Source organism: Micromys minutus (genome assembly GCF_963924665.1).
Source record: "Micromys minutus genome assembly, chromosome: 3".
In the NCBI taxonomy this organism is placed as follows: domain Eukaryota; kingdom Metazoa; phylum Chordata; class Mammalia; order Rodentia; family Muridae; genus Micromys; species Micromys minutus.
Window position 1 is genome coordinate 22111689 of NC_137972.1, and position 19600 is coordinate 22131288.

The window sequence follows — 19600 nt, forward strand, 5'->3', positions numbered from 1 at the left end:
GCACGGTTTTCACTTATATTGTGAAATGTGGAAATAAAACCATCAGCTCTTTTACACATTAAAAAAATTTAGCCAGTAGAAAATAAAAGAAAAAAAAAGTCAAAATCACTCCACCTAAAATAACTTCTGTTCAGCATTTTTAAAGAATACTTTAACTTTAAACCTATTACTTTTAAAGAAATTATTTATTTGTATTTTATGTGTGTAAGTGTTTTGTCTACATGTATGTGTGTGTAACTGTGCATGAAGTGTCTGCGGAGGCCGAGAGGGTGTTGGAAACTCCAGAACTGGAGTTACAGACATTTGTGAGCTGCCAATTTTTTTTTTTTTTTTTTTTTTTTTTTGTGGCTCCATTCCAGGGACCTCTTAACCTCTGAGCCATCTCTCCCAACCCCTAGATTATTTTTTTTAAATAATTTTTTAAATTGTGCATAGGGTTTAAAAAAATTTAATCAACCATATTTATATCTTACCAACTATTTATTTATTGGTTTTCAAGACAGAGGTTCTCTAAGTAGCCTTGGTTGTCCTGAAACCGACTCTGTAGACCAGGCTGGCCTTGAGGCTCCCCCCACCCCAGTGCTAGGATTAAAGGCATGAGCCACCACCACCCTGGCATTTACTTTTTATTTTTTGTTAACTTTGAGATGAGGTCAAAGCTGACCTTGAATTTATGATCCTTCTGCCTCAGCCTCCCACGTGGCTGTGGCTTTAGTGTGCATTACACGCTTAGCTGGGATGCTGCTGTTTTTTCAAAGATAAAATTAACTTTTGACTATAGAGCACACTAATGTACTTCCTCCCCCCCCTCCTTTTGTGGTATTCCTAGCCTATTGTCACTGAACTCTTGCATTTTATTTTTGTCCTTTAGTGTAAATCACTCCTCATCTTTCCTACAAGTCAAAGAGTTCATCTTCTCAGGCTTGCAATGCCCTGGGCCAGCGGGAAAGTATGAGCTAATGTAACAATCTTCACTCACTGACACTGGCTTCCCAGGGACCGGGTCTGTAAAACTGTGGAGCCGGAAAGGGGAAGTAGATGCTAACATAGGTCTTGAGGGCAACTGAGAAAAATCCCGAGAGCGTGCTGGATGGAGTGAAGCCGCCACCAAGAACCAGATGTGGGACTTCCGCCAGCCACCGGGAAGCTTCCGTTTCCTCCTGGTGAGACTTGAATGGCAGCTAACACACCCTCAGTCAGCACAGAGACAACAGGCGGTGCTCCTGGCTTGAGGGAGATGTAAAACGAAAAGGGAGTATTGCTAATATTTCCGGTAGAAGCAGGTTGCTTTGCATATTTGAAGGGGTCTCCGGAATATTTCAGAAACACAGTTCCGCGAGTAAATACAGAAGAAACGGTCCGTAGCTGGGGTCAGGGAATTAAATAAAGGGCACACATATTGATGATGCCAGGTGTCCATGCCTGTCATCCCCAGAGTTTGGGAGGCCGAAGCAGGAGCATTGCCCTGAGTTTGAGGCCAGTCTGGCTACAGAGTGAAATCCTGCCTTGAACAAACAAAAAGATGTCCTAAGCAAAAGTTGCTTAGATTTATAGGGATCCCCTGATATAAAACCCAGGACAGCAGAGGTGAGAAGGGGGTACTGCTTCTGATTTGGGATGCGGTAGGCTCGGGTAGGCTAGGCTTTCCCTTGGCAGTGGGTTGCTGAAAAGGGCCCCCTGGCTTCAAGGGAACCCTCTCTCCTGCCCGTACTTAGCTGGGACCTCCTGAGTGCTTGCTGGCTGCCCACCACTCAGACCCCGTGACATCAGTCTTTGCTTTCAATCACCCTCTTAATCCAATCCACGTAGCCGAGTACTTTGGTGTAGAAACCGTATCCCTTGCCACACCCGATGCCCCAGGATACGATGCCCGTAGCCACCCAGCGAAGAGCACGATCGTCCCACACCACGTAGACGCTGCCACTGTCTCCCTGGCAGACGGTGTTGATCCGCGTCTCTTCCCCGACACAGAACATATTGTCAGAAAACACCTCGGTTCGCTGCCTCTGGCGGAGCCAGGCTTCACAGGCCTCCCGGGGAGCCACGGGCAGCTTTGAGTACTTCAACTTCGTCGTTAGCCAGCCCATCTCCACACCAAACCCACTGACGTAACCCCACAGGCCGCTGCGGTAGAGCGTCTCGTTGTCCGGCAGACAGACCGGGAGGAGATTGGGCCCCAGAGAGACTCCGTGCTCAAGCTCCAGGAGGGCGAGATCCCCATTGAAGTTGTGGGACTCGTGCTGGCGGTAGTCTGGGTGAACCACGACCCTACGGACAGGATGGTTCCCCAGTTTCAGCAGCTCGTCTATGTCTGTGTGACCCAGAAACACTTCCACACTCCGGTTCTTTCTGAGATAGATGCTGTCCTTGGGGTAGATGGTATGGGCAGCCGTCAGGATCCATCTGTCACCCAGCAGGGCTCCGCCCCCACGACCATAGATGCTGGTGAAGGCTTGCCAGGGGAAGTTGCCCAGCTTAGCTCGGGAAGACCCAAAAGTGTTTGGGTTCTCAGCAATGGGGACGACTGGTCTTCCGCAGACTGCAAGAGAGGAGGGGCTATCAACAACTGTGGGAGGTTAGGCTAAGACCTGTGAGGTGTTGTGACTCAGGTGAGGAGGCTCCGAGGCGTTACCCTGCAGAGTGTGTATATCACAAGTACTGATGTGAGCAGCGAATCAACCCTGGCACTAAGGGGGAAAATACTGCAAGGGACAGGACGCTGAGTCCTTTTCTCCTGCTGCTTCAGACATTTTTGAGCCATTTCCTAATGCTGATGGCGCTACCTCTGGTCCTCGGTATGTCCCAAGTGCTTTTTGTCTCTGTTTTCTATGTCACTCCCTCCGTTGTAACATCTCCCAGGCCCCAAACCCAGGCTACCTTTCAGTGTTTCATGGATCAGATTTTGTTGGGGGGGGGCGGGGCAGTGCTTTTATTTGAAAATAGGGATTTTGACAGGCATGTTGGTGTGTGGCTGTAATTCCAGAATCTGGGAAACTGGATCAAAGATCAGGAGTTGAAGATCATCTTTGGCTACATAGGGAGTGTGAGGGTGTCCTGGGGTATATGTGAGTGTCTTAAACTAAACAAACACACCAAAGGAAGGAAGTGCTGTTGTAACGTAGATAACCCAGAAAGCATTAAGCTAAGGGGAAGAGTCAGGCACAGAAAGTCCTATAATGTATGATTCCATTTGTATGAAATGTCCAGAATGGTAGAAAGTAGATTAGTGGTGGAAATGTCATGGGGGAGTGGGGAGGTGTGTGTGTGTGTGTGTGTGTGTGTGTGTGTGTGTGTGTGTGTTGCTGGGGATTGAACTCAAGACCTTACGAATCTCAGGCAGCTAGGTGGTCTGCTTCCCCCACCCATCTCTCTGAGACCGGAGAATGACGGCTGAGCTCCTTGCCTCTCAGTTTCTGGGCCCTCTGACATGGAGCCTTCTGCCTTCAGCCCCCTTTCCTGTCCCAGTGCTTTCCTTTCATCCCGTGTCCCCCCCCCCCCCCCCGCCCCGTGACAGACGAGACCTGCTGGCACCTGGCTGCTGCCACAGCACCAGGCAGGAAGCTACTCACCTGGCACGCACTTCTCCATCCCTCTGTCCTTCCTCATCTGCATGGATGGGTAGCTAAGTGTCCCTGCAGATCAGAGTGGGGGACAGCAAAGGATTGGGGGGTGTTCAGTACCCCCGATAGGATGGGTGCTCAGAAGGACTCAGCAGGTGGGGGCTCACCTGTCTTTTCTGACTTATAATAGGGATCTTGGCAGTGGTTCTCAATCTTGGAGGGGTCGGTTCCAGGTGTGGTGACAGCCCCAGTGTTCCCACTGGGTTGGCTGACAGCTGAAGGGAAAAAGCAGTTCTTAGGGCTTCGCAGAAGCTGGTGGTGACTCAGGGGGTGATCCTGGCTGTGACTCTATGGCCAATGCACAAGACTTAGCAAAATCCAAACTGTTTCTCCACTGATGATGGTTTTTTTTTTTTTTTTTTTTTTTTTTTTTTTTTTTTTTAAGACTCCAAGAGCTTGAAAGCAACTGTGAGAAGCGAACTGTGGAGAAGCTGGCCTTTCCAGACATAGCTGGTGGGAGCGTCAATTAGCAAAACCTCTTTGGAGAGAAGTTAAACAACTTCAAAATTTAAAAACGCAATGTGTTATGACCTAGCATTTGCGTTTCTAAGAGTTTACCCTAAAGAAATTCTCACACCTGTGCTCAGAGATGTGATAGGGATATACACAGCCACTTTGCCAGCTCACTAAATATACATTACAACCATCAAGGGAATATTCTGTGTCATTAAAGACACAGCGAGTCGATGCTCACCATATGTATGATTTACAACATACTGAATTTGGGGCTGGAGAGGTGGCTTAGCGGTGAAGACCACTTGCTACTCTTCCAGAGGATCCAGGTTCAGTTCCCAGCATCCACATGGCAGCTTAGAACTCTAGCCTAGGTGATCTGATGCCTTCTGGCCTCTGTAGGTATGCGACACACACACACACACACACACACACACACACACACACACACACACACTAAACAGAAATACATGCAAGCAAAATACTCATATACAGACAATAAAAAAAAATCTAAAAAAAATAAGTAAGTCTGAAAAAAAGACATTCTTAAAAAATGGCAACGTCAGAACATTCTATACATGGTACAACACACAGATGCCACGGAGCTTCAAGGGTGTGAAATGTCTCTGGGAGACTGTCTAGCAGACAGAAAGCAGGGCTGCTTCTGAGAAGTGTGGTCAGCAATGAAGGCCAGACAACAGAGAAAGTCTTACTTTCTTTCCATATCTTAGTTTAAAAGATATTTATCATGTGCAAATACTATTTTCTCAAAAAGTGACTCACAGGGCTGGAGAGGTGGCTCAGTGGTTAAGAGCACTGACTGCTCTTCCAGAGGTCCTGAGTTCAAATCCCAGCAACCACATGGTGGCTCACAACTATCTGTAATGGGATCTGATGCCCTCTTCTGGTGTCTCTGAAGACAGCAACAGTGTACACACACACACACACACACACACACACACACACACACACACACAAAGTGATTCACTGTTTCAAAACGTAGAATTGCACTTATTAATCTGGCTTTCTGATTTCTCCTTCACACTCTGCAAACTTTGCAGGGCCTGTGAACTTTCCAGGAATGAATGGCTGGAGCTGAGCAGTGGCTCTCTCCTAAGTGGGCTCCTCACTATCAAGATCACCGCTGGGACAAGGACAGAGTCAGGTCAGGTATATCCCGTCCCCATTTGTCCCTCATGCTTCCACTTGGCCCTTCAAGGGGTCAGGGACCAGGAATGTGGGTCACAGACCTTCCTCACAGAGGGAACCTCACCTATGGCTTGGTAGAGAGCCAGGAAGCCTTTGTGGAGGTGTATGGTTTTGTCCTTGGGGGAGGAGTGTGCCCGGAAGGTCAGCCGCAGGCTCCTCCCGGAGGATACAAACTCCTTGTGATCAGGAGGGCTCCCCAGAGAGGAACCTTGCTGTCCACACAACCGGGTTGCATTTGTTCCTCTGGTTGAAATCTGAAAGAGGAACGGGGACAGGAAGTGTGGGGCAAATCTGTACCACTTACCACAGGGTGCAGGTCATTCATGTCTGTCCTCGCTCCAGCTTGGCCAGGAAGTGAGGCACTGCCTGGCGCTCAGAAGTTGTCCGTGTTAGGGTCCTCTGGATTAATTTTTGTCTCATTATTGACCCCCAAGTTTCTTCCAGAGTGACCATGTATTTGACGTTCCCTATGCTATAATTACCTGGTAAACCTTACTCTGCGTCCCTCCTTCCAGAAGATTCCTTGGGAACCATGGGCTCTCTGTCCTTCTCACTCGATTGTAAATTCTAAGACTATATCTGCTTTGTCCCAAAGTGAGTCCCTGATGCTTGCAATAGACCCCTAGACCTAGATAGACCCCAGACCTTAGCAGAACTGAGTCCGTGACAGAAGCCATAAAATTCAGCATGTAGACAGCACCACCAGCCAAATAAAAACAAAAGCCTAGTCCATCTAAGTCCATTGTGCTATGAAAGTCTCTCAAAGTACTATCCTTGCTCTTTGGTTTCTATAGTTTTGCTTCCGGCTAACTGTTCTTGTTAACTGATGTCAACCCAGGATACGCTGTTTGTTTTTGTTTGTTTGTTTTTTTGTGCTTAAAAACTCACTCAGGTAAAGACTTAGGGCTACACCGTGGTTCTGGATACCCAGGATAGTCACTGGTTGACTAATTAAGACTTTCTATTGGCTTGGCCCAGGAGTGGCACTATTAGGAAGTATGGACTTGTTGAAGTAGGTATGGCCTTGTTACAGGAAGTGTATGTCTTCTCCTAGCAGCCTTCAGATAAGATGTAAAACTCTCTGTTCCTCTTGCACCATGCCTGCCTGGATGCTGCCATGTTCCTTCCTTGATGATAATGGCCTGAACCTCTGAGCCTGTGAGCCAGACCCTATTAAATGTTGTCCTTCTAAGAGTTGCCTCAGTCCTGGTGTCTGCTCATAGCAGTGAAACCCTGACTGAGACAGTGGATATCCTACAACATTTCTGGAGGTTCCACAGAGATCCCCAGAGACCAGATCTCAAGACCCCAGGGGTCTCACTCAGGTCCCCTTAAAGCAGGGAAGAGTGCAATAGTCAAAGGGCTCCTAGGGGCTGTGCAGCCTAAGATGTCCTAGGTCCCCAGGAACCCCTTTGATCAATGGCTGTCTAAGGACACTTTGAGGGGCCTGATACCTCCACTCCCAAAGGAAACAAATCAGGAAGTCATCTGGTCTATCACTTCCAGAGGTGAGTGTGGCTAAGGCACCTTCTCTTTGGACACATAGGAGAGGTTGGATATTGCTCCTGATCCAGAGAGATGTCACTGGATCCTTCTGTCTGTTCAGGTGTATAAATGTGTGCCGCTCCCTCCCCGTGGAGGTCTCTTTCTGTCTCCCTCTGTCTGTCGCTGTCTCTTGCTGGTTCTCTCTGTCTGTCTCTGTGTCTCTCTCTGTGCGTTGTGAATGTGTGTGTGTGTGTGTGTGTGTGTGTGTGTGTGTGTGTTCCTATATGTTTCTTCCAGTTCTGTTTCTCTGTATTGACCAGTGGCTTTCTGTGACATAAGACTCTTCATACTCACTCTCCACCCACAGCTTAAGAACTATGCCTCTTGTTGTTGGGGACTCAAATCCTTTTGTCTCTGTCAGATCATCCAGAGGGCCCAAAACCACCCCCCCACACCTGCCTCAGTCCCAGAGTAATGTTTGCTTTGTTGCTTGTCTCCTGCTTGTGGTCTAGGTCCGTTTGGTCCCCGAGTGGAGGTGGGGAGGACCTGACCTCTCTCATCCAGGGCTCCCTGCCATTTAAACAGAATGCAGACACAGAAGGAGAAATACCCCTTCCCCTCAACCCCAGATGTGCTTTTCCTCAGGCCTCTGCCTGTTCTATGCAGTACATGGAATGGGAACAAAGAAAGTCTACTCCTTTGTCCATGATTTATGCCTCATTCTCAACCAATAATCCATATAATTGGAAAACTCGAAACCTACCATTCTCTGAAAATTAGAAAGACTGCCCCGCATCAGGCAAGGTGAGTAACTGCCAGATGATGCAGTTTGTATAGGTCGTATTCTCCTTTCTGTTCAACACAGACCAAGGAGACTTTATACAATCTTGGCCAGGTCCTTTTTTAGAAGGATTAAAGACAGCAGCTAAAAAGATTTCCTTTGTCACTTCGTCATCTCCAGACATTAGTAAAACGAAAAGATAAAACAAATAAAGTGATAAATTGATAAGTTGCTGGATGTAGTTCAAAAGGTGTCTGTGGCGATTTGAATATACTTGGCCCTGGGAATGACACATTAGGAGGTGTGGCCTTGTCAGAGTGGGTGTGGTCTTGTTGAAGGAAGTGTGTCACTGTGGGGGTGGGCTTTGAGACCCTCCTCCTTGCTGCCCAGAGGATACTTTTCTCCTGTTTGCCTTTGGAACAAGATGTAGAACTCTCAGCTACTCCTGCACCAAGGCTGCCTGCACACTGCCACGCTTCCCATCCTGATGACGGTGCACTAGACCACTGAACCTGAAAACCAGCCCCAGTGAAATGTTTTGTCTTTATAAGAATTACCTTGGTCGTGATATATTTTCATAGCCATGGACACCCTAACTAAGACAGTGTTTAACAACAACAACAAAAAAAAACTGGTGGAGAGACTAGACCTTCCACATAAACTGAAAGCCACCATCACCTCTGATGGTGAGATGTGTTAGACTTACAGATACACAGCAAAATCTTGGTGTCTTACCCTGTCAGAAGAATATCTCCTAGCTGCAAGTTTTTCCCCTAATCAAAAGATGCAGTTGGACTATTGCCTGGGTTTACAATAAGAATTCCTGAGGGTATGGGCAGGTAGAAATCACCCCTCCCCCAAACTGGCCCAACACCAACTTACCCTGGCCCCTGCCATCAGATTAAACAATATTCAGAGACCTGACCAGGGCAGGGGTGGGGGAGTCAATATGGAGGAAAATTGCAGTCTATGTTGCCTGGCTGGGAGAAGCAGGCATTTGGTGCCCTGCCACTCAGCCTGGAACGCATCTCTCCTGCCTGTGTAGAAACCCAGGGCCTCTGATTCTCATGAGTCTGGTTTTTGCCTTTTTGCAGAGAAACAGGTATATACTGGCTTAGACCTGAAAGAAGCATTCTCTAGCCTCCCCTTGGTAGAGGTGAGTCAACCCATCTTTGTTCTATGATGGACAGGCCCAGAGGGAGGTTACAGTGGGCAACTGATCTAGACCAGGTTGCCCCAAAGATTTAAAAATTCTCCACCCCTGTTTGATGAGACACTAAGTGCTCTCTTCTTGCCCTTCCATCAGAGGGATCCTGGGACTGTATTTTTAGAACATGTAAATGACCTCCTTCTAGTTTCTAAAACTAAATAAACCATGGAACAAGGATTACAGACCTTGGGCTACACAATGTCAGCTAGGAACACCCAACTTTGTACATCAGAGGCTGCCTGCCTTTCTTGGCTACCAGCTGAGAAGATGTACTGGCTAGTTTTGTGTCAACTTGACACAAGCTGGAGTTATCACAGAGAAAGGAGCCTCAGTTAAGGAAATGCCTCCATGAGATCCAGCTGTAAGGCATTTTCTCAACTAGTCATCAAGGGGGAAGGGTCCAACCCACTGTGTGTGGTGCCATCCCTGGGCTGGTAGAACTGGGTTCTATAAGAAAGCAGGCTGAGCAAGCCAGGGGAAGCAAACCAGTAAGTAACATCCCTCCATGGCTTCTGCATTGGATCCTGCTTCCTGACCTGCTTGAGTTCCAGTCCTGACTTTGGTGATGAACAGCGATATGGAAGTGTAAGCTGAATAAACCCTTTCCTCCCCAACTTGCTTCTTGGTCATGATGTTTTGCGCAGGAATAGAAACCCTGACTGAGACAGAAGGCGAAAGGAGCCTGTCTCAGGGTAGATTACTGCCATCCTTCAGGTCCCAACTCCAAAGACTAAACGTCAGGTTCAAGAGATCCTAGGTGCAATTAGGTATTGCTACCTCTGGATACCAGAGTTTGCAGACAGAGCAAGGCCTCTGTGTACCATTACACAGGAGTGGGTGAGGGCACTGAATCCTTAAACTGAAGTGAGGCTAAACAAAAGACATTTGAGGCTTTAAAAATCACCGATTTCCACTGCAGTCCTAGCACTTCCAGATGCCTCTAAACCTTTTCATCTGTTTGTCCATGAACACAGTACAAGACAGTTTTAACCCAAACTCTGGGACCATGGAAATGCTCTGTGACGTATGTTGGTATCAGGAATGGGCTGTCGCTTCTGCACCCAGAGGTGACATCACCCATAGGCGACATGGACCCACTCATCTGTTGCCATGGCAATGGCCATACACTCCCAGCATCCATTTGGTTTACCTCCCACCCTTACCTGCGAGCGGTTACATCAGAGTATAAATAAAAAGTAGTCCCTTCCTGACCTTCGCCCCTTCTTTTCTCTCTCCCCCACTTTCATCTATCATAACAACATATCCGTTCAAACAAATGCACCCTGTATTCACAGGATGGCCCACCTGTCTAAGAGCCGTGATGGCTACTGCGAGGCTAATGCCAATAAACAGACAAACAAGTTAGCTCTGGGTCAGGATCTTATATTCACAGTGCCCCACACAGTTGAGATGTTCCTCCGAGGAACACCAGAATGCTGGCTGTCTAATGCCCGTGTGACCCAGTACCAGGCCTACCCCTGGACCGCTTTCCAGTCCGGTTTGAGAAACCCACCGCAACCCATCCTGCTACCTTCTTCCTGATGTCGACCTACTGCCATAGGATGAAAAAGGAAACCCGGAACCTGGGAGCTGTAGTAAGCTTTAACTGAAATGACATGGGTCTCAGGTGCCTCTGGCCAGAGAGCAGAACTGATTGATCCATCTGACCCAGGCTCTCAGATGGGGAAAAGGAAAGGTCACCACTGTATACGTGGACAGCTGCTATGCTTTTACCACCATTCCTGTCCACGGTATGATCTGGAGAAGGACATTAACATGATGAGAAAATCTTGGCTCTCCTGGAGGCTATTTGGCTTCCCCTATGAGTCCCTGTCCTCCACGGCCAAGGACATTAAAAAGATAACTTCCCGGAGGCAAGAGAAACTGAGTTGTTGATCTAGCTGCCTGTCAGGCAAGTAGCTCTAAACAAGTGGGGCCTCTTGATATTCTGATGACATAGGACACACCCCTACCCAGTTCTGACTCCATGGTATATAACCAAGAGAGAGGATGAAAAAAAAAAGTTAGCTGGAACCCACAGGCTATTGATGGAGGACACCAGAGGATTATGGAGCCATTAAAATTAAATTTTCATCAGGTCTGGGGCCCTTCCACTCCCTGCCCATTTTACCTCCTCTTGAGTCTTATGAGTATAGACAGGGTTGTGCTCCAATTCCCAGTGCCCTCAGCCTGGCCTTGGGAACTGAGGAAGACAGATACTGGGACGCATTAGAATGTGACTACAAACCAGCTTCTCACATTCATCTTGACATTTGCTCATCGATGCCCGCTTTAAAGGTTTGGTTGTATTGGGAAAAAGAAAAAGATGTGGGTGTTTACCTTTTGAGATAGGAATCCAGAGTTTACAATTTTATTCACGCCCTGAGGGTGGACCCCCTAGTTGCCAAGAGCAAGGGAGTTTCCATTGTAAAAACTGAGGTTGTGAAACACAAGCTTCCTGGAAAATTCCTTAAGATTCTGGTTCTTTGGGAAACAGGGAAAACCTGGGGAATTGGACTTGAATGCCAATGGAGTGGATGTTAGGCACAGATCTAAACTGCCCCTCAAGGGTCCCAGACCCTTCAATCCCACACATGTCAAGGTTTCAGCCAACCCCCACCCCGAGCTCCCCACCACTGTCCTGGAAGCTGAGGGATCTCCATCTTTATTTGCCACTCTTGATAAGGTCCACCCCTTAATCACTCCCAGACAGAAATTGGCCAGGATTGCTGGTTATACTTAGGCCCCCTAGCCCCTGTATGCTAATAAAGACAGGAACTAACCAGACTGCCATCAGCCCATTGACTGACAAAACGGTGACTGGGGGCAGCTCACAATGATGTCAGAGCCCCTACCAGGTTCTGAAACCTTCTACCTAGGTACCTGCCCTCACTCTGATGTCTGTTCTGCCTTGGGGTTTACTCATCTGGACAACAGAGATGTAACTATGGTCTGAAACGACTTTGTTGGAGTGTACTAATGCTTTGTGCCTCTTCTAATGCTTTACAAACCGAGAAAACCCTTTTATGCATCTTAGTACACATGCTGTCTCCATTTTATCCGTATAATAAAAAAGGGGAAAAACCCCACATTTTGATATGGACTCCATACAAGTGGGGGGGGTGAGTGAGAGGGAGGAGGGAGGGAGGGAGGGAGGGAGGGAGGAAGGGAGGGAAGGAGGGAGGGAGGGAGGGAGGGAGGGAGGGAGAGAGAGAGAGAGAGAGAGAGAGAGAGAGAGAGAGAGAGAGAGTTGTGCCTGTCCTCACTGTACTCCTAGTTGGAGCTGGCATAGAAACATCAGCCTTTATCATGGGAAATTAAAAAAAAAAAAAAAAAAAAAAAAAAAAAAACCAGAACAAAACAAAACTAAGTACACAGGCTGATCAGGGCCTAAAGGTATTAAATGCTTCTATTCCTGATTAAAACAACAGTAGATTCCCTGGAAGAAGTGGTCCTCCTACAAAAACAGAGGCTTACACTTACGCCTCATGAGATGAGGTGGATTATGTTCGGCTTTGAGAGAAAGCTGTGTGTTTATGCTAATTGGTTAGGAGTAATTTTTAAAAAAGTACCTTTTAAAGGGGAAAACTTGGAAAAGAAAAAGCAACAAAGATATAATAAAATAATAGTACCAGTCTCTGTTTTCTTGGTCCTTCTGGCTAACTACTCTGTTACCTGTACTGGCTGGGGGGGGGGGGGGCTTTAATTCTTACTCTGATTGGATTAACAGGAGGGCCAGTTGCATTTTAAGCTGTACAGGCAACTATGTATCAGTTTGGTAAAATCAGTGGTCCTTAGGAGCAACTAAACTCTTGAGAGCAGGGTGAGTTCACGGTTTGACTCATTCACAAAAACCAGTGGGGAATGTAACAGGTCCCCAGACCTTAGCATGACTCAGGATGGAAGGACCATTCAGGCGTAAACAGCAGGTAGAGAGCAGCCCCACCCCAACAAAAGCAAAGACCCAATCTATCCAAGAGCATAGTTCTGGGAAGTCTTTTGGCTGCTGTAGTTCTGCTTCTGGCTAACTGCTCTTGTTAATCGAGCTATGTTGACCTAAGATATATTGTGCTTAAAAGCTCATCCTGAGAAAGGCTCGGGGCTGCGCTGGAATCCCGAACACCCAGTGTAGTAGCCAGCTGGCTAAGAACGCTTCTATGTGCTTAAACCCGTGTCTCAGTAGTCTTCTCTGGTGGAGACCCCACACCCGTGCTCAGCACAGCGTCTCAGCATGCACACAGTAAGTACCTCGCTCTCACCTTCTGGTTCCCTGAGTAACTTTCTACAGCTGACGCGTGTGGAGTAACAAGACCCGCTGTGCAGACAGCCTGGGCCTCATGCCCTTTCTAGTTTCCTCACGGTACCCTTCCCCTTGCTCTGTTCACTTCACAGGAAATCCTCAGCGTGTGGGAATCCAAGGACAAAACACACACATGTGGCTATACCGGAGCCTGGATGTTTGTGCATAACTCAGTGAGATTTTCCCTGTGCAGACAGGGCTTATGATGAAACCCACAGCCTTGTGGATTCCAGGCAAGTGTTATACTCCAGCCCTTGGGTTTTGGAGATAGGACCTCCCTACACAGCCTGGGTTAGCCTCAAACTTTTTGCTAACCCACATTTCTTAAATGGTGCTTCTGCTCCGGCCACTTCTGTCTGTCCCCTTCCACTTCCTCCTCCTCCCTTCCTCCTCTTCTATTTCTTTGACACTGTAAGACTGGCCTCAGATTTGTGGTCCTCTCGCCTCTGCCTTCTGAGGGCTGGGATTACAGATGCATACTACCACGTCTGGTTTCGTTTTGGCTGTTTTATTTTAGGCAGAGTTTCGAAATGTAGCCCAGGCTGGCTTGGAATTCAGTATGTAGCCCAGGTTAACACTGAATTTATGACAATCGCTCCCTCAGACGAGCTACCACACTGGGCTTATTCTGGCATCTTGCCAGTTCTCCACTCTCCCATTTTCTACAGAGTTCAAGTTTCCATACAACGTTATCCAGTCTGACTCTCTACAGTCATTCAGTGAGAAGCTGGCAGGAAAACATCTCTCAGTTACTGCAAATTTCTTACTCAGACATGCCCAACACTGGTCTTTCAGCGTCAACAAATGGAACTCCTCACGTTTAAGAGACAGAAAGCATCCTGATTGACTGAGTTTAAACTCTCTCTTCCCTTTCCCGCCCTCCTCACTCCTTTCCTTAGCTTCCCTCCCTATCTACTCGCCCTTCCCTTCCTCTTCCTGATTTTTCTGTTCTCTCTCTCTCTGCATGCGTGTGTGCCTGTAGGTGTACGGAAGGTGTAGCCACTCTTGAGTACATGCGTTGGGCACAGAGGTCAGCACTGATGGCCTTTATTTCTCCCCACTTTATTTTTTTGTTTCAAAATTCAGGAGCCTTGAGCCCCACGAGTTTCCCTGCCACAGCCCTCGAGTACTGGGGCTGCAAGAATGCGACGCCACGCCTGGCTTTTGCTGGGGTCTCAGGGGTTTGAATTCAGGTCACCTTGCTTGGGAAGCAAGCACTTCACCCTCTGAGCCATCTCCTGCCATTTTTACTTTTTCTCGTTAGTTTTGAGTCAATGTCTATGTAGCTGAGGTTAATCTTGCTGTATAGCTGAGGCTGGCCTTGAATTTCCATCTTCTTGTTTTTACCTTCTAAGTGCTGGGAAGATAGGCAGGCACCATCATGTCTGGTTAACCCTCTGGTTTCCTTTTTATGTGTTCTCGTGAACTTCATGAACTTTCTGATAAATGAGATCACTCAGGCTTCCGAGCAATGTAACCGATTACTTAATCAATTACTGGTGGGACGTGGGACTTCCTTTTCTTTCGTGTGTGTGTGTGTGTGTGTGTGTGTGTGTGTGTGGAGAGAGAGAGAGAGAGAGAAAGAGAGAGAGAGAGAGAGAGAGAGAGAGAGAGAGAGAGAGAGAGAGACTTTCTCTGGTCACGGGGCACACATCTTTAGTCCCAGAACTCAGGAGGCAGAAGCAGGCAAATCTCTGTGAGTTTGAGGCCTGCCTGGCCTACAAAGCCAGTTCCAGGACAGCCAGGGCTAAACAGAGGAATCCCGTCTTGAAAAACAAGACAAAACAAAACTGAAGGGGTGGGGGAAGAGTTCATTTAGGATTGAACTTGTCCAAGGCTAAAGAGGAAGTGAGCTCATAGCAGGTGCTCAATAGACACAGGTCAATTGAACACGGCTATGGCCAGTTAAGTTGGAAACCATCAGTCCACGTTTTTGGTGGATGAGGATTTGCTCAGTGGTAGACACTTCAAACCCCGTTTAGATGAGCAGCCAAGGACAGAAAGAGAGAGAGGAGATGGAGCCAGGGTGCAGGTGGCAAGGAGAAGATTTGAATTTGAAAAGGTGGAAACCCAACACACAGCCAGCGGCTTCTCACCTCTGATCCAGGCAAGTTTCAGAACCAAGAACCTTTCAGGGCAAAAGGCTGACAAGAGGTCAACAGACTGGAAGTCTGGGTAGGAAGACCCCAGGATTCTTCATCCTGGGTCTCCACCCTATACGAGCAGGCAGCTCTTGCCGACATACTTTGGTAGAAGATGTGAACTTAAACCAGAAACCCTGGACTGAGGTCCTTAGCTACATCTGACAGAGGTGGTAAAGTCCAGCACCCAAACCAAAGGAATAAAGTGAATGTCTGAACACTGAGAGCCATCCTGCTTCCTGATCCCTGGTCCCAGCTTGTTTCCGGTGCACTGGGAGTGTGACAGTACTAGGAGGTGGATTTCTTGGGAGGTAATTGATTTATTTCTGCCTTTATTGTCAGAGTGGGCTAGTTACTGCAGAAGTCAGTTCCTAAAGAAAGGATGACCTAGGCCTATTTTTTCATTGCTCTTCTGTGTTTGCTTGCCATCCCAACATGTATGACAGCAAAGTCCGCTCTCTCCTCACCAGCACCATCCTCTGGGACGTCCCAGTCTCCTGATCATGAGCAAAATAAAGTCCCATTGTTTGTAAATTACCCGACCTATGGCATTTTGTTACAGCAGAAGGAAAGGAACTGAGTTATTGTTTTCAAACCCACCATTGGTCAGATTTTAGCTATTCATGTAGAAATTTAAATCAGCAGCTTTGTGTTCCAATCTTAAATATAAATGTTCAGGCAAGTATTATTAGACGTTGCAAGAAAGTCTCTCAGACAAAAATCAGGGGTGGAGACAGGCAAACAAGAAAGAGACTTGGATAATACAGCGATAATGGAGAAAGCAGAAGAAACATTCACGACTAATCCCCGAAAGAGGGGAACAAGTAGATGTTGCACATGTACGGTAAGAACCACATGTTTAGAAACAATGAGTTCCCATGAAGAAATCATCATCCAAAAATTTTGAATATAAATGTGAGGGTACTGGGGCTGGAAGTGTAGTTCAGTGAAGAATGTGTGTCAGCATGTGTGAGGCTCTGGGTCAATTCCCAGCTTCACAAAAAAGAAAGACAAAGCAATATTCTAGAAAATGGAGCAAAGAGACAAGGAGTGGAAAAATAGAACAGAACAGAGAACTGAACAGAACCAGTCCAGTCCATACGATGGTCAAAGCACAGGAGGGATGGTGGCTCACAGCCACATGTAACTACAGCTTCAGGAGACCAGTATCCTCTTTTGGCTTCTATTGGCCCTTCCCAGCACACACACACACACACACACACACACACACACACACACACACACACACGAGCATTCCCAGAATTAAAGGACTAGGTTAAAAACATCTTGATTTAAAGACTCCCCACACCAACGAATAAAGAGCCATCAGTATCATGGCACATCAAATGAAAGTTCAGAACACCGGAATAAGGAAAATATTTACAAAATCCTAGATAGGCAAATGGAAGGATGAGAATGTTAGTAGCATCAGACTTTTAAACAATACTAAAGATAGACAACAATGTCATCAACATTCTAGAATAAAATGGCTTCAAAACTGGATTGTTATACCCAGATAAACTGTCCACTGGCAGTGAGGGTCTAACACCTAGGCTGTCTAGAATTTAACATATCCCTTCTAAGGAGTCATTATTGGAGAATGACTCCTGGCAAGCTAACAAGCTGAAGTTATTGAAATGCAATTAACGTATACCATGTGCACAGATGTGAATGTTTTCAAGTCCTAACTGTAAACAATAAACACTTAAAAAATTAGTAATGGGAGTTAATGGGGGAATGAGGGGGACTATGGATGGTGAAGGTCTTATAGCTAGAGTCTGTACCCACTCTCTATGTTGGAAGTTTAGAGGAAAATGAGACAATTATTTAAAACTGCATAGTAGAATAAAAACAAGTAGAATAAGCATATTGTTTGTACATACAAAGGTAAATAAATACCAGTGGAGATAGCTAAGCTGTAAATGATTGCCCTTGGAGTCGGCAGAGCTTTGGAGGACTCTTTGATTATTTGTTCCTTTGTTTTTTAAATTCATCTTTCTTCCCCACCTCCCTCCATAAAAGGAATTGGATCTGGGGTCTTGGTAAGTACTTTACTAATGAACTGTATCCCTACCCTTTTTGAAAAAAATTTTTTTTAAGTCTTTAAGTTGTATAAGATTTATTGGGGCTGGTGAGATGGCTCAGTGGTTGAGAGCACCGACTGCTTTTCCAGAGGTCCTGAGTTTAATTCCCAGCAACCACATGGTGGCTCACAACCATCTGTAATGGGATCTGATGCCCTTTTCTGGTGTGTCTGAAGACGGCTACAGTGTACTCATATAAATAAATAAATCTTTTTTAAAAAAAGAGATTTATGACCCAAGCACTCAGAAGGTTGAGGCAGGAGGATTGTGAGATCAAAGATAACTTACTCTTTGTTTTTGAGACAATGTAGCCCAAGCTGACCTTGAACTTGTTCTATGTAGCCCAGGCTAGCCTTGAACTTCTGATTTTCCCTCCCTAGCCTTTTATGTTTTAGGATAACAGGTTTAAACAACCACATCTGGCTAAGATTCCAATTTAAATATATATATATATATATATACACAAATCTTACTTTGATGTAAATAAAATTTAACTCAGAAGGCAACATAAACTATGATTTAAAAGTACTCTTATTTTGAATAATGCCCTTGCTATAGTTTTGTGGCCTCTCTTCCCAGGTGAACTCGGTTTTCACTTGATACTTTTGAGGGTGATCATTTGTTATGAATTACATGCAGTTTCCTAACTCAGTAGGGCAGACACTCAACAAGATCCAGAGAGGGCAAGTTCCTGGGCCTTTGACAAGATTGTAGAGCAGCAATATTTATGTACCTCTTTGTAAGCTCTCAGAACTCAGGCTCTGACCAGCAGCCTTCTCTCAGAGCTTGGTAGGTCCCGGTTGATTGCCAGGGACCGGTAGGATGCTGAATACTCAGCCAACAACAGGCCGTAGCTAGGCCCCAGGATTTCCGACTTGGACACTTTATCTCTTCTCTAGATGGGTGATTCAGAGCAGAGCTATCGCCCACTGCCCATGGGAGGTTCCTTCCCCAGCTCCCCTTTATCTCTCCACCCCCTTGTCCAGCTCACTGTGACAGAGTCGCCTTCACAGTCTGGGGAGGGCTCCAGATCAAAGTCCTGGAAGATCAGCCTCACAGCAAACCCCTCTGGAGCCTCGATGTCAGCGTGGCTCTCCTGGCCTTTGAGATATGGCTCTGGGTATCCGGGGGATGTCAGTTGCTGTGGTAACTGCTGGGCCAAAAGCACAGAGGACTGTGTGGGGCAAGTATGGAGGATTCCCCAAAGGAGCAACCAGCACCTGTGAGTGAGCCGGGGAGACAAGGTGAGGTCAGACCGCCATCAGACGCGGTGCGCGTGCTGTGCTGAGGCTAGTGATGGAGGCTTAGAGCCCAACAGTTGTTTCCGTGGCTCGAGTGTTGGGCACTTCCGGATACCACTTTCTTCACGTGAGTCTGTGAGGGTTCCTATCTAGATTCCTCTGTAGCCTGATCCTCAAGACTCCTATGAAGACATCGCTAAGGCTCTTTTTCCCTTGTGAGTCTAAGCCAGGTAGCCTCCTGCCTCAGACCATTCCTAACCCCACCCTGGAGTACAAGTTAGGGGCATTTAAATACGATTCCTGGCTCAGAGCACTGAACAGACCATGTGAAGGCAAATTTAGTCCTCTCTGGGTCATCTGTCTACCCTTCCCCTACACCCATGCGTGCATGCGTGCGTGCGTGCGTGCGTGCGTGCGTGCGTGTGTGTGTGTGTGTGTGTGTGTGTGTGTGTGCACTTATGTAACTCGATGTTCTGCCTTTCTCTCTCCCAGCCCCTTTCTTTCTCCAGGACCCTCTTTGGTATAAACTCACATCTTGCTCATGCAGCGTGTGGTGGGAGAACTTCATGGATTGTTTTCCAGCTCTGGGACCAGGCCTCTGGACCCTGACATCTGGACCTGGCTGGAGTGCGTAGCCCAGGCCAGGGAACAGGAGGTGGGGCTAGAGGAGGCCCTTTGGGGAAAAGGCAGAAGTTACTGGAAATGACTCTGGGTTCAGGTCTGCCACCTGCTGGTAGACCCAGGAATAGCTCTCACCGTAATTGAAAGACTTTCAAAATCACGACGGGGGGGGGGGGGGGGGCTTGAGAGAGTAGAGTACTTACACATGCACACATATGTACACACGACCTTTGACTCTTGTGCTTTTAAAAAAAAGTTACAGTCTTATGAAACCTGGACTGTCTTCGAACTCAATATTAGTGGAGGTTTCTGCCTCCTCCCCAGCGTTAGGATTACAGGTGTGTGCCACCACACCTAGATCTTGGTTGTGTTTTTGAAATATCGTCTCACTTTGTAGCCCAGGCTGTCCTAGAGCTCACTCTGCAGTCCAGACTGAGGCTCAGAACATGGCTATC

The 19600-nt window shown here is 47.0% G+C and overlaps 1 protein-coding gene across 1 annotated transcript; it reads right to left on the bottom strand.

The window, feature by feature from the left end:
* Nucleotides 1–540: 540 nt before the first annotated feature.
* C1RL (complement C1r subcomponent like) lies at nucleotides 541–19158 on the bottom strand. The gene is made up of 6 exons (XM_080914882.1): nucleotides 19057–19158; nucleotides 18275–18503; nucleotides 5347–5536; nucleotides 3728–3835; nucleotides 3570–3632; nucleotides 541–2539 (listed from the first exon to the last, which is right to left on the bottom strand). Exons 1-6 carry the CDS (start codon nucleotides 19065–19067, stop codon nucleotides 1767–1769), a joined length of 1374 nt encoding a protein of 457 aa, XP_080771008.1. The 5' UTR covers nucleotides 19068–19158; the 3' UTR covers nucleotides 541–1766.
* Nucleotides 19159–19600: the final 442 nt, after the last annotated feature.

Coding starts and splice junctions, on each gene's coding strand:
- C1RL (XM_080914882.1), bottom strand. Junction 3,633..3,727: donor TTATAAGTCAGAAAAGACAG/GTGAGCCCCCAC, acceptor TCTGATCTGCAG/GGACACTTAGCTACCCATCC. Junction 2,540..3,569: donor GATGGAGAAGTGCGTGCCAG/GTGAGTAGCTTC, acceptor CCTCTCTTGCAG/TCTGCGGAAGACCAGTCGTC.